The 19,401-nt window shown below is 35.7% G+C and overlaps 1 protein-coding gene across 1 annotated transcript in view; it reads right to left on the reverse strand.

The window, feature by feature from the left end:
* Window positions 1–19,401, reverse strand: part of OSTM1 (osteoclastogenesis associated transmembrane protein 1) — a 47,359-nt gene that overhangs the window by 12,955 nt on the left and 15,003 nt on the right. The window contains exon 3 of the mRNA XM_077162565.1: window positions 2,924–3,021. Within this exon, the coding sequence (XP_077018680.1) occupies window positions 2,924–3,021 (98 nt within the window). The remainder of the gene's footprint in view (window positions 1–2,923; window positions 3,022–19,401) is intronic.

A 19,401-nucleotide genomic window follows, 5' to 3' on the forward strand; every position in this document is an offset into this window, starting at 1 on the left:
CCACTATGAAACTTCTTCCTGCAAAGGAGAAACTAAGCCTATTTATAATGGTGTCTAAGAGAAGCCCCCAGAGAACCTCTTTTGTTACTCAGATGTAGCTTCTTTCTTCAAGCCAACTCAATATGTGAAACTCACTGCCCTTTCCCCTAAACAGGAAATGACTCCTAGTGGTGTAAATCTCCCTAGCAATGTGGGACAGAAGTCCCAGGATGAGCCAGGACATGGCATCATGGGCATGAGAAAGTCTTCTTGACCAAAAGGCGGAAGAGAAAAATGAGTCAAAATAAAGTTTCAGTGGCTAAGAGATTTCAAACAGGATTGAGAGGTTATTCTTATGCATTATATAGATATTCCTTTTTAGTTTATGGTATATTGGAGTGGCTGGAGGGAAGTACCTAAAACTGTTGAGATGTGTTCCAGTAGCCTTGATTCTTGAAGAGGACTGTATAACAATATAGCTTTTACAATGTGACTGTGAGACTGTGAAAACCTTATGTTTGATGCTCTCTTTATCCAGGGTATGGACAGATGAGTAAAAAAAATAAGGATAAAAAATAAATAAATAATGGGGGGGATAAAGGGTGAAAAATCGGGTAGATTGAAATATTTGTGGTCAATGAGAGGGAGGAGTAAGGGGTATGGGATGTATGAATATCTTCTTCTTTTTTATTTCTTTTTCTGAAGTGATGCAAATGTTCTAAAAATGATCATGGTGAGGAATACACAACTACGTGATGATAATGTGAGCCACTGATTACACACCATGTATGGACTATTCGTGGGTGAAGATTTCACAATAAAAATATTTTAAAAATATATATTTAATATAGATTATACATATTATTATATAAAATATATACTTATATATAATTACATAATATATATCATTTTGTATCCTATAAAAACATTCTTTTTTAATGCCATGGAGCATTTTTTTTTTACTAAGCAGAGTGTTTATTTTTTTTAATTACTTTAAAAAAAGACTGTTTACAGAGATGTGGATTTACGTAACCTGGCAACATTTTAAAAATGTATAGCCTATTTCATACTATTGCACTTACTCTTTAATAATATATAAGGCATTTTACTTTACATAACTAAAGGATAATGTATAATACCATACCACAAGTGTGGTGCCAATTAAGTCAACCATAAAATTAAATGAGGTGTGAATGGGAGGATGGCTATGAAATCCTACTTCAACCTACTTGAATGAAATGAGAGGGAAATGAAATGAAACTTACTTCAACCTTGTGGAATATTCTTATAACTACGATTAACATGTTATAACACATATTTACCTTCATAGCTTATTGTGAATGGCTAACGAGTTAAAAACCCCAAACAATGCAAGTTTTAGCAGGACAAAACCATTAGCATTCACTTTAGGACCTGTGGAAATTTATTAGACTAATTAGAGAAACACTAGTCATGTCTAAACACTGAAGACAAATAAATAAGGTGAATTTGGAGGCAATTTTAGAGTCAAAGACAGTATAGTTTTTTGCTTCTTCCCTTAAATTCTGTCAGTCAGGGAACCATTCTGAGATCTAACAGAAATGGCTGATAACTTTATCATAGCTCAGTAAGCAAAAAAAAAAAAAAACTTCTTCATTTATGAGGATTAGGGACTATCAGAGGAGATCTTTTCTGTTGTTCCACATTGCTCTAGAAATTCCCGGCTGTTCACACATCACTGTGCGTTTCAGCTATAAGAGTAGAGGCAAGAAATAGTTTTCAGTGTTAACTTCAAATAGTCTTTCGTCATTTAGGCAAGAAAGCAGAAACCAAAAAACTGACCCCAGAGACTTAAAAAAAAAAAAAAAATCTAGCATGCACCCTGTATTGACTTCCTATAGTATCCTACCTATAATTCTAGTGAAAAGTAGAAACTAAATTAATCCAGTTTTACCAACTCCTGTACTTCATTCTACCCTGTTATAAAATGAGAAATCAGGGCTCAGGTAAGCCATATATTTCATGCCATGGAAGCTTTTTTTTAAAAAATGAGCATTGCATCACAAAAGCATCTTAATAATTTTAAAATGTAGACATGCTACATTTTCTGGTCACAATGAATGCAATAATACTAGAAATTTCTAAACAGAACAGAAAGAATGCCACTCAAATAAAGAAAAATACTCTTCTAAAGAACTCTTAAAGAACAAGTCAAGGTAAGAGCAGTGGTGGCTAAGTGGCAAAATTCTTGCCTGCCATGCCAGAGACCTGGGTTCGATTCCTGGTGCCTGCCCATGTAAAAAAAAAGAATAAGTCTAAATTAAAATAACAAACTATTAAAAAATAAGTGGGAATACTACGCCTTTATGTCAGAATCTATTACTGGATAAGGCTACAATTATAGAAATAAACATATGATCTGAGAATTATTTTATTGTTGAACAACAAAAACTGAAAATAAATTAGCCATTCAAGAAACCAGGAAAAATGACAAAATTAACGAAAAGAATATAAGAGGAATTCATGAATGCAAAAGCACAAAATGCACACACACACAAAAAGTGAAATAAATAAAGCCAAATGCAGGTTTACAAAAAGATCAATAAACAGATGTATATCTGACAAGTCTAAAGGAAACAAACCAGATGGTAAAAAGGACAAACAAAAACAGCATTTGGAATAAGAAACAGAATGTAGCTACATATGATATAACTTTTAAAGTTTAGCCAGTTACTACATGAAATGTGGTATCCTGGATTAGATCCTGAAACAGAAAAAGGACATTGGTGGAAAACTGATGAAATCAGAATAAAGTATGGAATGTAATTAATAGTATTATATCAATGCTGATTTCTTAATTTTGACTAATGACAAACTAAAAGTTTCCTGGTTTGGTAAATACTTTGGTAATATTATTCATTTGTGCAAAGCAGCATTTTAATTTCAAGTATCATATATAAGATACCTGAAGGTTATGTTCAAAGCAGGTCAAGGTGTGATTAAACAGACTGAGGAAATATAAAGTGCTGTTTGATAATTCTTCACTGGTGTTGGTTAAACAATCTGTAAAAAGAAAAAAAAGAGGCACATATGAACATATCTCAAACAACAATTATATGTTGTCATTTATCTCTTAAGCTATCATCTTCTGCTTTGTACTATAGTAATTCTTTATTCAAACAAGCACATAGGAGAATTTTCCAAATATATGAGCTTGCCCCTTTTAGTTACCAAACTTTTAGAAAAATATATTGCCATTTGAGGATCCATGATGGTAGTTTAGAGAGGTGTGGAATTTAATTTGTCCTCCAGAGCAGCTAATAAATAGCCAGAAACAGTACAGAACAACTGTTGGGGCCACATTGGTGACTGGACACACAGCGTACCCCAGTCTGGACAAGCTGGACCGGCTGTGAGCCTACCCAGAATTCCCCAAGCCGCGGCAGCTGATGCCCCTCCCCAACAAGCTGGTCCCCAGAGGGGAAAGGAAAGAGCTTTTACTAACAGCAAGGGGCTAAGTGCAACCAAGCTCCAATTGTGAAATTAACAAATTCTGACTACTGAAAATAGGTCCCCAGCTCAGATAAACCTCGAATAAGAGCTAAAGTTACTAGTTTTTGCCTGATGCAGAGGGGACAGGGCTGACAAAAAGACAAAACAAAAAACAGGTTTTCCAGATGGGACAGCAGTTTTCCAGATGGGACAGCACAAGATACTTGAAAAGATCAGGATCCTAAAAAAGGGGGCGGAGGCACACAGGACCTGGAGATAAATACAGCAACAAACCAATTTAAGCTCTCGATTAACAAACTGGAGGAGCAGGGAGTCCTGATGTGAAAAAGGTTTTTTTTTTTTGCTTTGTTTCTACTGTTTAACCATTCATTAGATACAACTGCAAGGCTTCTCAGGCTCCAACTGCTCCAACTGCCCCAGGCAAGGGCAGAATTGAATTTGTCTGAAAGACAAAGAGGCTGGTTAGGTGAAAGGAGTTAATACCCTGGAGGCTATGCCTTCCCCAGGAGAGGGGTGGGGCCCAGCTCAGGTGGAATCCCCCTCTCAAGGAATTCAGACCCCAGAGTCTGGAAAACTGAAGCGATTAAAGCAAGCCTACAACCTCTCCTCTGTCTCTACCACGCCCCCAGCAGGGACAGTCTGCTGAAGTTAAAGGTCATATTATGATGAAATTAAGTTAAAGCATCATCTTATGCTGGTGGGACCTGAAGGCAGAAAAGCACCACATACTGGGCAAGACAGGAAAAGCACAGAGTCTAGAGACTTCATAGCAAAGTCTTTCAACCTGCTGGGTCTCACTTTAAGGGAAAACTGATGCAGGTGACTCTTTCTTCCTGAGAGGAGGCCAGTCTGGTCTGGGAAAATCTGACTGGGGTCTGTAATAACTGAGTAGACCCTCCTCAGGAAAAAAAAAAAAAAAAGGCACAATATGGCAGGGCAAGACACAAGAAAACAAGAACTGAAAAATTCTGATCCATTAAAACCTATGCTAGAGGTCTAGAGGTCTAGGATAAGTTGAACTGAATGTCAAAGAAAAGGTAGATAACAAGGTCATGGAGCAAGAAAATTTTAGGTAAAAGAATTAAAACAATCTCCAGAATAAACTAATTAAGGAAATTAAATGTCTAGACACCAGCAAAAAATAATGAATCAACTAGGAAAATTGAAGATATGGCCCAGTCAAAGGAACAAACCAACAATTCAGATGAGATACAGGAGTTGAAACAATTAATTCAGGGTGTTCAAACAGATATGGAAAATCTCATCAAAAATCAAATAAATGAATTGAGGGAGGATATAAAGAAGGCAAGGGACAAACAAAAAGAAGAAATCAAAAGTCTGAAAAAACAAATTACAGAACTTACGGGAATGAAGCATACAGTAGAAGAGATTAAAAAAAGCACAACGGAAACCTATAATGTTAGAATTCAAGAGGCAGAAGATAAGATCAGTGAACTGGAGGAAGGGACATCTGAAATCCAACAAGTGAAAGAAAATATAGGGAAGAGAATGGAAAAGTATGAGCAGGGACTCAGTGAACTGAATGACAACATGACGCATGTGAATATGCATGTTGTGGGTGTCCCAGAAGGAGAAAAAAAGGGAAAAGGAGGAGAAAAACTAATGGAGGAAATTATCATTGAAGATTTCCCAACTCTTAGGAAAGACTTAAAATTACAGATCCAAGAAGTGCAGTGTATCCCAAACAGAATAGGTCCAAATAGACATACTCCAAGACAATGTCAGATGTCAAAGAGAAAGAGAGAATTTTGAAAGCAGCAAGAGAAAAGCAATCCATCAATACAAGGGAAGCCCAATAAGACTATGTGTAGATTTCTCAGCAGAAACATGGAGGTGAGAAGAGAGTGGTATGATATATTTAAGATTCTAAAAGAGAAAAACTGCCAACCAAGAATTCCATAACAAGCAAAACTGTCCTTCAAAAATGAGGGGGAAACTAAAACATTTTCAGACAAAAAAATCACTGAGAAATTTTGTGAGCCAGAGACCGGCTCTGCAAGAAATACTAAAGGGAGCACTAGAGAAGATAGTAAAAGACAAGAGAGAGAGGTGTGGAGAAGAGTATAGAAATGAACAGTATCAGTAAAGGTAAAAAAGAAGACATAGATAAGATATAAAATCAAAAAGGCAAAATGGTAGAAGAAAGTACTGCCCTTATAATAACCTATATGTCATTGTATTAAACTCCCCAATCAAAAGACACAGACTGGCAGAATGGATTAAAAACAGGACTCATTTGTATGCCATCTACAGGAGACACATTTTAGACCCAAGGATAAGCATAGGTTGAAAACGAAATGTTGGGAAAAGACATTTCATGCAGACAACAATCAGAAAAGAGTAGCCATACTAATACCCAAAAAATTAGACTTCAAATGTAAAACAATTAAAAGAAGGACACTATGTGTTAATAAAAGGAACAATTCAACAAGAAGATATAACAATCATAAATATTTATGCACCAAGCCAGAGTGTTCCAAAATACATGAGGCAAACACTGAAAACAGAAATAGATACATCTACCATAATAGCTGGAGATTTCAATTCCCCATTTAATGGACAGAACATCTAGACAGAGGATCAATAAAGAAACAGAGAATTTGAATAATACAATAAACAAACTAGACTTAACAGACATTCACAGAACATTACACCCCACAACAGCAGGATACACTTTTTCTCAAGTGCTCATGGATCATTCTCAAGGACAGACTATATGCTGGGTCACAAAGCAAGTCTCAATAAATTTTAAAAGATTGAAATCATATAAAACATTTTCTTGGCTCATAAAGGAATAAAGTTGGAAATCAATAATAGGCAGAGGGCCAGAAAATTCACACATACATGCAGGCTCAACAACACACTCTTAAACAACCAGTGGGTTGAGGAAGAAATTAAAAAAAGAAATCAGTAAATATCTCGAGGCAAATGAAAATGAAAACACAACATATCAAAATTTATGGGATGTAGCAAAGGCAGTGCTACAAGGGAAATTTATTGCCCTAAATGGCTATATCAAAAAAGAAGAACCAGCAAAAATCGAGGAATTAACTGTCCCCTTGGAAGAAATAAAGAAAGAACAACAAACTAACCCCAAAGGAAATAAAAGGAAAGAAATAATGAAGATTAGAGCAGGAATAAATGAAACTGAGAACTTGAAAGCAATCGAGAAAATCAACAAAATCAGAAGTTGGTTCTGTGAGAAAATTGGTAACATTGATGGACCCCTACTGAGGTTAACAAAAAGTAGAAGAGAGAGGATGCAAATAAATAAAATCAGAAATGGAAGAGGTGACATAACCACAGACCCTGCAGAAATAAAGGAGGTAATGAGAGGATACTATGAACAACTTTATGCTAACAAACTCAACAATGTAGATGAAATGGACAACTTCCAGAAAGGCATGAACAACCAATACAGACTTCAGAAGAAACAGACGACCTCAACAAACCAATCACAAGTAAAAAAACTGAATCAGTCATTAAGAAGCTCCCCAAAATGAAATGTCCAGGACCAGATGGCTTCACATGTGAATTCTACTGAACATTCCTGTAGTACCAATCCTGCTCAAACTCTTCAAAAAAAATTGGAAAGTAAGGAAGGCTACCTAACTCATTCTATGAAGCCAAAATCACTCTCATACCAAAGCCAGACAAAGATAATACAAATAAAGAAAATTACAGAAACCAATCTAATGAATATAGATGCAGAAATCCTCAACAAAATTCTTGCAAATCAAATCCAGTAGCACATTAAAAGAATTATACACCATGACCAAGCAGAATTCATCCCAGGTATGCAAGGATGGTTCAATATAAGAAAATCAACTAATGTAATACACCATATCAACAAATCAAAGCAGAAAAACCACATGATCATCTCGATTGATGTAGATAAGATATGTAACAAAATTCAACATCCTTTTTTGTTGAAAACAATTCAGAAGATAGGAATAGAAGGGAACTTTCTCAACATGATAAAGGGAATATACGGAAAACCCACAGCCAACATCATCCTCAATGGGGGAAGACTGAAAGCTTTCTGCCTAAGATCAGGAACAAGACAAGGATGTCCACTGTCACCACTGTTATTCAACATTGTGTTGGAAATGCTAGCCAGAGCAATTAGACAAGAAAAATAAATATAAAGCATCCAAATTGGAAAGGAAGGAGTAAATCTCTCACTGTTTGCAGATGATATGATACTGTATGTTGAAACCCTGAAAAAGCCACAGCAAAACTATCAGAGCTAATAAACGAGTACAGTAAAGTGGCAGATTACAAGATCAACACTCAAAAATTTGTAGTGTTGAATGAAGCTGAATGTGAGAATGATAGAGGGAGGAGGGCTGGGAGCATAAATTAAATTAGAAAGAAAGACAGAAGATAAAGATTGAGATGGTATAATCTAGGAATGCCTAGAGTGTATAATGATAGTGACTAAATGTACTACAAATTTTTTTAATGTTTTTGCATGATGAAGAACAAAGGAATGTCATTACTGCAGGGTGCTGAAAATAGATGGTAATTAATATTTTAAAATTTCAAATTATGTGCGAGACTAAAGCAAAATAATGTTTATTTGGTACAAAATTTACATTTTGACTATTGCATTTCCTAATATAACTTATGTAGACAGCTTAATTGAACACCATAAGTACATGGAACCTTGAGTAGGACATGAGATTTTGTGGGTTTGTCCAGAGTGATGCCCCGATAAATCCCAGAGTGATTTGAACAGTGAATAAAAAAATACTTGCAAAGTCGCCTTCGGGAAATGGTGAGAAAGGGGGAAAATTCAACTTTCCCAAGTTGAATTCTTGATATTCTCACTAGTGTGGACAACCAAAGCTATAGGCTGAGCCCCCAGTCTTGGGGTTTGTTCATATGAAAATTAACTCCACAAAGGATAGGTCAAGCCTACTTAAAATTAGGCCTAAAAGTCAACCCCAAGAGAACTTCTTTTATTGTTCAGATGTGGCCTCTCTCTCCAGCCAACACAACAAGCAATCTCACCACCCTCCCCCTGTCTACATGGGACATGACACCCAGGGGTGTGGAACTTCCTGGCAACGTGGGACAGAAATCCCAGAATGAGCTGAGACTCAGCATCAAGGGATTGAGAAAAAACCCTAGAATGAGCTGAGACTCAGCATCAAGGGATTGAGAAAACCTTCTCGACCAAAAGGGGGAAGAGTGAAATGAGACAAAGTGTCAATGGCTGAGAGATTCCAAACAGAGTTGAGAGGTTATCCTGGAGGTTATTCTTACACATTAAGTAGATATCACCTTGTTATTCAAGATGTAGTGGAGAGGCTGGAGGGAACTGCCTTAAAATGTAGAGCTGTGTTCCAGTAGCCATGATTCTTGAAGATGACTGTATATATGATATAGCTTTCACAATGTGATGTGTGATTGTGAAAACCTTGTGCCTGATGCTCCTTTTACCTACCTTATCAACAGATGAGTAGAACATATGGAATAATGGAATAAAAATAAATAATAGGGGGAAAAATGTTAAATTTAGCTTGAAATGCTAGTGATCAATGTAAGGGGTATGGTATGTATAAATTTTTTTGTTTTCATTTTATTTCTTTTTCTGAATAGATGCAAATGTTCCAAGAAATGATCATGATGATGAATATGCAACTATGTGAGGATATTGTGAATTACTGATTATATATGTAGAACAGAATGATCAAAATAAGAATGTTTGCATTATTTGGTGTTTTTTGGTATTTAAAAAATAATAATAAAAAACAAAAATAAAATAAAATCTGTAGTGTTTCTGTACACTAGTAATGAGCAATCTGAAGGGGAAATCAAGAAAAATTCATTTACAATTACAATCAAAAGAATAAAATATTTAGGAATAAATTTAACTAATGATACAGAAGACCTATACAAAGTAAACTACAAGAAACTGCTAAAAGAAATCACAGAACACCTAAGTAAATGAAAGGGCATACCGTGTTCATAGGATGGAAGACTAAATATAGTTGTCAATTCTACTATATTTAAACTGATTTACAGATTCAATGCAACACCAATAAAACCCCAACAACTCACTCTGCAGAAATAGAAGAACCAATAACCAAATTTATCTGGAAGGGCAGGGTGCCCCAGATAGCTAAAAGTATCCTGAGAAAGACAAATGAAGTTGGAGGCCTCACGCTACCTGACTTTAAATCGTATTACAAAGCTACAGTGGTCAAAACAGCAGGGTACTGGTATAAAGATGGATATACTGACCAATGGAATCAAATAGTGTTCAGGTATAGACCCTCTCATCTATGGACAATTGATCTTTGATAAGACAGTCAAGCCAACTCACATGGGACAGAACAGTCTCTTCAATAAATGGTGCTTGGAGAACCGGATATCCATATGCAAAAGAATGAAAGAGGATCGATATCTCACACCCTATACAAAAATTAACTCAAAATGGATCAAAGATCTAAACATCAGAGCTAAGGCCACAAAAACTTTTAGAATAAAATGCAGGGAGATATTATATAAAACTTGTAATACGAGGCAGCTTCCTAGATCTTACACCCAAAGCACAAGCATTGAAGAAAGAAATAGATAAATGGGAACTCCTCAAAATTAAACACTTTTGTGTATCAAAGAACTTTGTCAAGAAAGCAAAAAGGTAGCCTACACAATGGGAGACAATATTTGGAAACGACATATCAGATAAAGGTCTAGTATCCAGAATTTATAAAGAGATTGTTCAACTCAACAACAAAAAGACAAACAACCCAATTTAAAAATGGGCAAAAGACATGAACAGACACTTCTCAGAAAAGGAAACACATATGGCTAAAAGGCACATGAAGAGATGTTCAATGTCCCTGGCCATTAGAGAAATGCAAATCAGAACCACAATGAGATATCATCTCACACCCACCAGAATGGCCATTATCAACAAAACAGAAAATGACAAGTGCTGGAGAGGATGTGGAGAAAGAGGCACACTTATTCACTGTTGGTGGGAATGTCAAATGGTGCAACCACTGTGGAAGGCAGTTTGGCAGTTCCTCAAAAAGCTGAATATAGAATTGCCATATGACCCAGCAATACCATTGCTGGGAATCTACTCAAAGGACTTAAGGGCAAAGACACAAACGGACATTTGCACACCAATGTTTATAGCAGCGTTATTTACAATTGCAAAGAGATGGAAACAGCCAAAATCTCCATCAACAGAAGAGTGGCTAAACAAACTGTGGTATATACATACGATGGAATATTATGCAGCTTTAACATAGAATAAACTTATGAAGTATGTAACAACATGGATGGACCTTGAGAACATTATGCTGAGTGAGACTAGCCAAAAACTAAAGGACAAATACTGTATGGTCTCACTGATATGAACCGACATTAGTGAATAAACTTGGAATATGTCATTGGTAACAGAAACCATCAGGAGATAGAAATAGGATAAGATAATGGGTAATTGGAGCTGAAGGGATACAGACTGTGCAACAGGACTGGATACAAAAACTCAGAAATGGACAGCACAATACGACCTAACTGTAATACAATTATGTTAAAACACTGAATGAAGCTGCATGTGAGAATGATAGAGGGAGGTGGGCTGAGGCCATAAATGAAATCAGAAAGAAAGATAGATGTTAAAGACTGAGATGGTATAATCTAGGAATACCTAGAGTGTATAATAATAGTGAAATGTACAAGGTACAATTTTAAAAATGTTTTTGCATGAGGAAGAAAAAAGGAATGTCATTATTGCAGGGTACTGAAAATAGATGGTAATTAATATTTTAAAATGTCATTTTCTCTGTGAGACTAAAGCAAAAAATGTTTATTTGCTACAAAATTTATATTTTTACTAGTGCATTTCCTAATATAACTTATGTAGATAGTTTGATTGAACACCATAAGCACTTGGAATCTCAGGTAGGACATGAGATTTTGCTGGTTTGTCCAGAGTGATGCCCCGATGAATCCCAGAGTGATTGGATCAGTGAGTGGAAAAATATCTGCAAAGCCCCCTTCGGGGAGTGGTGAGAATGGGGAGAAATTCAACTTCCCCAAGTTGAATTCCTGATATTCTCACAAGCAATGTGGCAACCACTGGAGGTTACTCTTATGCATCAAGTAGATATCATCTTGTTATTCAAGATGTTATGGAGAGGCTGGAGGGAACTGCCTGAAAATGTAGAGCTGTGTTCCAGTAGCCATGTTTCTTGAGGATGATTGAATAATGATACAGCTGTCACAATGTGACTGTGTGATTGTGAAAACATTGTGTCTGATGCTCCTTTTATCTACCTTGTCAACAAAGGAGTAGAACATATGGAATAAAAATAAATAATAGGGGGAACAAATGCTAAAATAAATTTAGCTTAAATGCTAGTGATCAATGACAGCGAGGGGTAAGGGGTATGGTATGTATAACTTTTTTTCTGTTATCGTTTTATTTCTTTTTCTAAATCGATGCAAATGTTCTAAGAAATGATGAATATGCAACTAAGTGATGATATTGTGAATTACTGATTATGTATGTTGTTTTATTTTGTTTCTTTGTTTTTTAATTAATAATTTTTTTAAAAAGCCAATCAGAATAAAAAAAAAGAAAGCATCTCCGAAAAATGAAAAAATTAAATCTCTTCTATTTTATCAACAGCCATTTTTTTCATTTAAAGTAATTTGAAAATTAAACTAAAAATTACTAATGGACTGGCCTTCTTGTTAAGTACTCCACTAATGCAGTACTATCAAATTTTTTCTATGATCAGTAGACAGTGGTATTATAAAGCACAAAGGAGATCTTTATATAATGGGATTTAAAATGTCATCCTTATTAAAGGGCCTTGACTTTCTGATTCAAAACAAAAGAATTCCAGTATTATTCCTATTTTATGTACTTACAAGAATTGGAAGCTTAAGGGTATAAGCAGAGAGAAATTAAACATTAGAAATTAGTAAATTAAAGGATTTTAGTAATAATAAAGTTTCCTATAAGCACTAAGTGAAGTGGTCATTACGAATTTTCCCCATCTCAGATAATCAATGGAGTCTCATCAAGGATAAATTATTATAACCTCTTTCTCAGTGAATGCTCAGACATCAGCTCAAGAGGCATTTTTAAAGGTATTAAGGATTCAAGTTAAGATCTTACATAGAAACCTAGTGCATTGCCATTACAGGAATTATGCATCCTTAAATAAAGTATTCAGCATCTATTAGGAGCTTGTATAAAGATTCCTGTTGTTTTTCAAAACAAAATTTATAGAAAACAACAGAGACAATCACCAATTTCTAGAAAATAGTGCCAGTTTCAGAAAATATACTATAAATTGTGAATCTCTGTTCCTGAACTTACTTACTTAACATAATTAATTAAGTTTAGCAGATATGAAAACTAAGACATTTTAAATTGTAAAATACAAATAAGTGAACCTAATGTTCAGTTCATTTCCATTTAGATAAAATATTGGAAAGAGGGTCACAGAGGGGTTCTGGTTAAATAACTTTTTGATTAACCATTAAGTTTTATTACCGATTTTTTAAATCAAAAGACATAAGTTATACTAATCAAAAGTTAATTTTCCTTTGATGAACCAGAATGTACACCAGGATTATATAGTATTTCAAATGTATCACTGTGCTTATAAATTATCACTCTGATCACTCTAGATATACTAAGTGTCTCCTAAATAAAGAATAGGTTTTCAGTATATAAGAATGAATATCTGATAATTCAGTATACAAGAATGAATAACTGAGAACCACAGAGCACACAGCCAGAGACCTTTGGAAATGAAGAAGGAAAAAGCCCCCAGGGAGTTCATGAAACAAGAAGCCTAGAGAGAAAACTAGCAGATGTTGCCACATTTGCCATGTGCCTTTCTAGTTGAGAAACCCTGAAGTTCATCGGCCTTTTTCAAGTGAAGGTAACCTCCTATTGGTGCCTTAATTTGACATTTTTATAGACTTGCTTTAATTGAGACATTTTCACAGCCTTAGAATGATAAAATCCCCCTTTTAAAAGCCATATCATTTCTGGTATATCACATCCTCGCAGCTAGAAAACTAGAACAGATTTTGGTACCAGAGAAGTGGGGTGCTGTGGTTTGCAAATAGCAAACATGTTAGAACAGCTTTTTAAATGAATAAGGGGAAGATTTTGGAGGAGTTGTGAGGAGCTTGACAGAGAAAGCCTAGAATGCTTTGAGGAGACTGTTGGTAGAAATGAGAACTCTAAAGATACCGCTGACGAGGCCTTAGACAGAAATGAGGCACGTATTATTGCAAACTGGAAGGATGGTGATCCTTGTTTTAAAATGGGAGATAACCTGGCAAAATTCCAGCTCTGGCTGGAAGGCAGATTTTAAAAGCCATGAACTTGGGTATTTGGCAGAAGAGATTTCAAACTAAATGTGGAAAGTATAGCCTGGTTTCTTCTTGCAGCTAATAGCAAAATGAGACAGGAAAGAGATAAGCTGAGAACTGAACTCTTGAGTACAGAGAAACCAGAAGTTGATGTTCTGGAAATTTCTGGGTTTCCAGGAAGGGAAATCCCAGAGAATAGTGCCCCACATGAGGATTTAATCAAATGTGGAACCCATCAGCCATTTCAGAAAAAGCCAGGATTGGAGATAGAGTTATCCAGGAAGGATGTGCGGAAACTCCTGCTGCCTGATGGGCACAAGCCTCGCTTATTAAATAGAAAGGCAACAAGAGTGCTGTCAGACCAGTATAAACTGAACCACTGCCAGTCTCAACTGTGGCTCAGAAAAGGGAAAAAGTAAAGGTAAAATGTCTTCAGAGGCACAATCATGGAAGCTGGGGTCTGAAGTCAAGAAATCTCGGGCCAGGAGAGTGGACCCACCCATGCATGTGGAGAGGGTGAGTTTGCCCCAAAGGCAGAGGCTGGGCCTTCCACCCCATTGCAGTGAAAGAGTTGTGCCACCTCAGAACTTGGAGAGGGTGGAGCACATTCCTTGGGGATTGAGGAGAGCCTGGCTGCCACCACATGGAGGAGTTGAGTTTGTGCCCTCGAGATGGCAAAGAACCCAGTGCACCCCAATGCTTGGAGAGGGTGGAGCCAAGAAAAAGGCAGTCTCCCCAGTGTCACCCAAGGTTGCATTCGGAGAAAGGCAGGCCACTGCATAGGCCCTTGGAAAGGGTGGGACTGCTGCTTTCTAAAGCCCTGAAGATAAATGACTCTCAGACTTTGAAATCTAATAGAATTTGCCCTGCGGGTTTTCAAAACTGCTTGTGTCCTCTGACCCTCATACCACAGTACAGGGCTTATTGTGAAGCTCAAGTGAAACAACAGCTATGAATGAACTGTAAATTGTGAAATAATAATTAATTCAATTGCTGGTGTGTTATTCACCTGGTTTAGTTCTCCACCTTTTCCTTCTTTTAAATTTTTTTTCTCATGTTTCCAATCTCTAACTACTTTGTAAGAGAAGACTATGTTGCTCCTAAGAATGTTTTATTAAATTTTGGTAGAATTTTTAAGCTAATTTTCAGAAAATGTTCACATTACCTTTATTAAATAGTAACGCAGAGAGGTTGACAAAAAGAAGAAGAGGGAGAATGCAAATAAATAAAATCAGAAATGGAAGAGGAGACATAACCACTGACCTCACAGAAAAAAAGGAAGTAATGAGAGGATACTATGAACAACTTTATGCTAATAAACTCGATAATGTAGATGAAATGGACAACTTCCTAGAAAGGCATGAACAACCAACATTGACTCAAGAAGAAATAGAAGACCTCAACAAACCAATCACAAGTAAAGAAATTGAATGAGTCATTAAGAAGCTCCCCAAAAAGAAAAGTCCAGGACCAGATGGCTTCACATGTGAATTCTACCAAACATTCAAGAAAGAATTAGTACCAATCTAGTCAAACTCTTCAAAAAAATTGAAGAGCAGGGAAAGCTACCTAACCTATTCTACAAAGCCAATATCACCCTCATACCAAAGCCAGACAAAGATATTACAAAAAAAGAAAACTACAGACCAATCTCTCTCATGAATATAGATGCAAAAATCCTCAACAAAATTCTTGCAAATCGAATCCAACAGCATATTAAAAGAATTATACACCATGACCAAGTACGATTCATCCCAGGTATGCAAGGATGGTTCAACATAAGAAAATCAATTAATCTAATACATCATATCAACAAATCAAAGCAGAAAAACCACAGGATCATCTCAATTGATGCAGAAAAGGCATCTGACAAAATTCAACATCCTTTCTTGTTGAAAACAATTCAGAAGATAGGAATAGAAGGGAACTTTCTCAACATGATAAAGAGAATATATGAAAAACCCACAGCTAAAATCATGCTCAATGGGGAAAGACTGAAAGCTTTCCCCCTAAGATCAGGGACAAGACCAGATGTCCACTATCACTGCTATTATTCAACATTGTGTTGGAAGTTCTAGCAAGAGCAATTAGACGAGAAAAAGAAATACAAGGCATCAAAATTGGAAAGGAAGGAGTAAAACTCTCATGGTTTGCAGATGATAGGATACTATATGTCAAAAACCCCAAAAAAGCCACAGCAAAACTACTAGAGCTAATAAATGAGTACAGCAAAGTGTACAGGTTACAAGATCAACACTCAAAAATCTGTAGTGTTTCTATATACTAGTTAAGAACAATCTGAGGGTGAAATCATGAAAAAAATTCCATTTACAATTGCAACCAAAAGAATAAAATATTTAGGAATAAAATTAACTACAGAGACAAAAGACCTATACAGAGAAAACTGTAAGAAGTTGCTAAAAGAAATCACAGAAGACCTAACAAATGGAAGGGCATACCGTGTTCACGGATTAGAAGACTAAATACAGTTAAGATGTCAATTCTCCCTAAATTGATTTACAGATTCAATGCAATACCAATTAAAATCCCAAAAACTTACTTTTCAGAAATAGAAAAACCAATAACCAAATTTACCTGGAAGGGCAGGGTGCTCCAAATAGCTAGAAGTATCCTGAGAAAGAAAACTGAAGTGGGAGATCTCACACTACCTGACTTTAAGGCGTAATACAAAGCTACAGTGGTCAAAACAGCAGGGTACTGGCATAAAGATAGATATACTGACCAAAGGAATAAAATAGGGTGTTCAGATATAGACCTTCTCATCCATGGACAACTGATCTTTGATAAGGCAGCCAAGCCAACTCACCTGGGACAAAACAGTCTCTTCAATAAATAGTGCCTAGAGAACTGGATATCCACATGCAAAAGAATGAAAGAGGATCCATATCTCACACCTTATACAAAAATTAACTCAAAATGGATCAAAGACCTAAACATTAGATCTAAGACCATATAAAACTGTTAGAAGAAAATGTAAGGAAATATCTTATAAATCTTATACTAGGAGGTGGTTTCCTACACTTACACCCAAAGCATGAGCATTGAAGAAAGAAAGAAATGGGAACTCCTCAAAATTAAACACTTTTGTGCATCAAAGAACCTCGTCAAGAAAGTAAAAAGACAGCCTACACAATGGGACACAATATCTGGAAATGATATATGAGATAAAGGTCTATTATCCAGAATATATAAAGAGATTGTTCAACTCAACAACAAAAAGACAGACAACCCAGTACAAAATGGGCAAAAGATTTGAACAGGCACTTCTCAGAAGAGGAAATACAAATGGTCAAAAGGCACATGAAAAGATGCTGAACTTCCCCGGCTATTAGGGAAATGCAAATCAAAACCACAATAAGGTATCATCTCACACCCACCAGAATAGCCATTATCTATAAAGCAGAAAACGACAAGTGCAGAAGAGGATGTGGAGAAAGAGGCACACTTATCCACTGTTGGTGGGAATGTCAAATGGTACAACCACTGTGGAAGGTAGTTTGGTGGTTTCTGAGGAAGCTAAATAAATAATTGCCATATGACCCAGCAATACCATTGCTAGGTATCTACTCAGAGGACACAAGGGGAAAGACACAAACGGACATTTGCACACCAATGTTTATAGCAGCATTATTTACAACTGCCAAGAGACAGAAACAGTCCAAATGTCCATCAGTGAATGAGTGGCTAAACAAGCTGTGGTATATACATATGATAGAATATTATGTAGCTGTAAGACAGAATAGAGTTATGAAGTATGTAACAACATGGATGGACCTTGATGACATTATGCTGAGTGAGATTAGCCAGAAACAAAAGGACAAATACTGTATGGTCTCACTGATACAAACTAGCATTAATGAATGAAACTGGATAATTTCAGTTAAGAACAGAGGTCATCAGGAGATAGAAATAGGGTAGATATTGGGTAATTGGAACTGAAGGGATATAGATTGTGTAATGGGACTGATTGTAAAAATTCAGAAATGGATAGCACAATACTACCTAACTGTAATACAATAATGTTAGAACACTGAGTGAACCTGAATGTGAGAACGATAGACGGAGGAGGCCTGGGGGCACAAATGAAATCAGAAGGAAAGATAGACGATAAAGACTGAGATGGTATAATCTAGGAATCCCTAGAGTGTATGATGATAGTGACTAAATGTACAAATTTAAAAATGTTTTGCTCCAGTAGCCATGTTTCCTGAATATGATTGTACAATGATAGAGCTTTCACAATGTGACTGCATATTGTGAAAACCCTGTGTCTGATGCTTCTTCTATCTACCTTTTGGACAGATGAGTAAAACATATGGATTAAAAATAAATAAATAATAGGGGGAACAAATGTTAAAATAAATTTAGTAGATTGAAATGCTAGTGATCAATGAAAGGGAGGGGTAAGGGGTATGGTATGTATAATTTTTTTGTTTTCTTTTTATTTCATTTTCTGAATCGATGCAAATGTTCTAAGAAATGATATGATGATGAATATACAACTATGTGATGGAAAAAAAAGAATGTTCATATTGTACGTTGATTGGTTTTAGTAATAAAAATTTTTAAAAAAGAAAAAAAAATAGTAATGCAGAGAACATGACCAGCAGTGTTTCTACGTAAATTGGTACAAGTTACAAAATTCTAGTTAAAATAATTATTTTAGAATGCCCAGCCCAAGAGAAAACAAGTGAGAAATTTAGGGAGTCTAAATTCATAGTTATATTTTATTTCCATTTAAAATACAGAATATGAATTATGATGAAATTTCAAAATGTGAATGAATCAATGAATGAAAGACAGGGGTTTTTTTAATGCATAATCCTGGAAAAGAAATAGCCAATCTCTGATTACATCTAATATATAATACTCACCCTAGATTTGAGCATTTTATTCAATCTTTTTACAATTTTACATATTTTTTAAATAGCTATTAAATCCACATGGCATAAAATCCAAATGGTACAAATGTTAATACAGTGAAAACTAAACCTTCCTTCCTTTTCTGCCCACTCAGCCATCTAGTACATATGTACTTTTAGAACAAAAGTTTCTTTCAGTTGATCATGTGTCTTGGCCAATTCAATTTTAGTTAGGAAGTAAGAGCCTCTGAATAATTTATATCTAATTCCTCAGCAGTTCATTTGTTCTTCAGAGGAAGTTCAATCTAAGGAATATTTTCAAGATAGGATACCTAATAGAAAACCAAAGGAATCCTAAAAATTTATTCTAGAGTTTTATAACCACCACACTCAGTTAATATGCTATAAAACATCCCCCCCCCTTTTTTTGTTTTGTTTTGTTTAGTTATATGGACAGGCACCAGCATACAAACCTGGGACTCTGGCATGGCAGGTGAGAGCTCTGCCACTGAGCTACCGTTGCTCGCCCTCCCTTTCTTTTTCTTCTTTTTTTAAAACTAACTAGAAAGCCACTTTGAATTAGTGAAGTCTTCATCATAAAATACATTTCAAAAGAAAAGATATTTTACCTCTCTTAAGTACATAAAATAAATTAGTCAAA

Source organism: Tamandua tetradactyla, chromosome 5 (genome assembly GCF_023851605.1).
Source record: "Tamandua tetradactyla isolate mTamTet1 chromosome 5, mTamTet1.pri, whole genome shotgun sequence".
Lineage (NCBI taxonomy): Eukaryota > Metazoa > Chordata > Mammalia > Pilosa > Myrmecophagidae > Tamandua > Tamandua tetradactyla.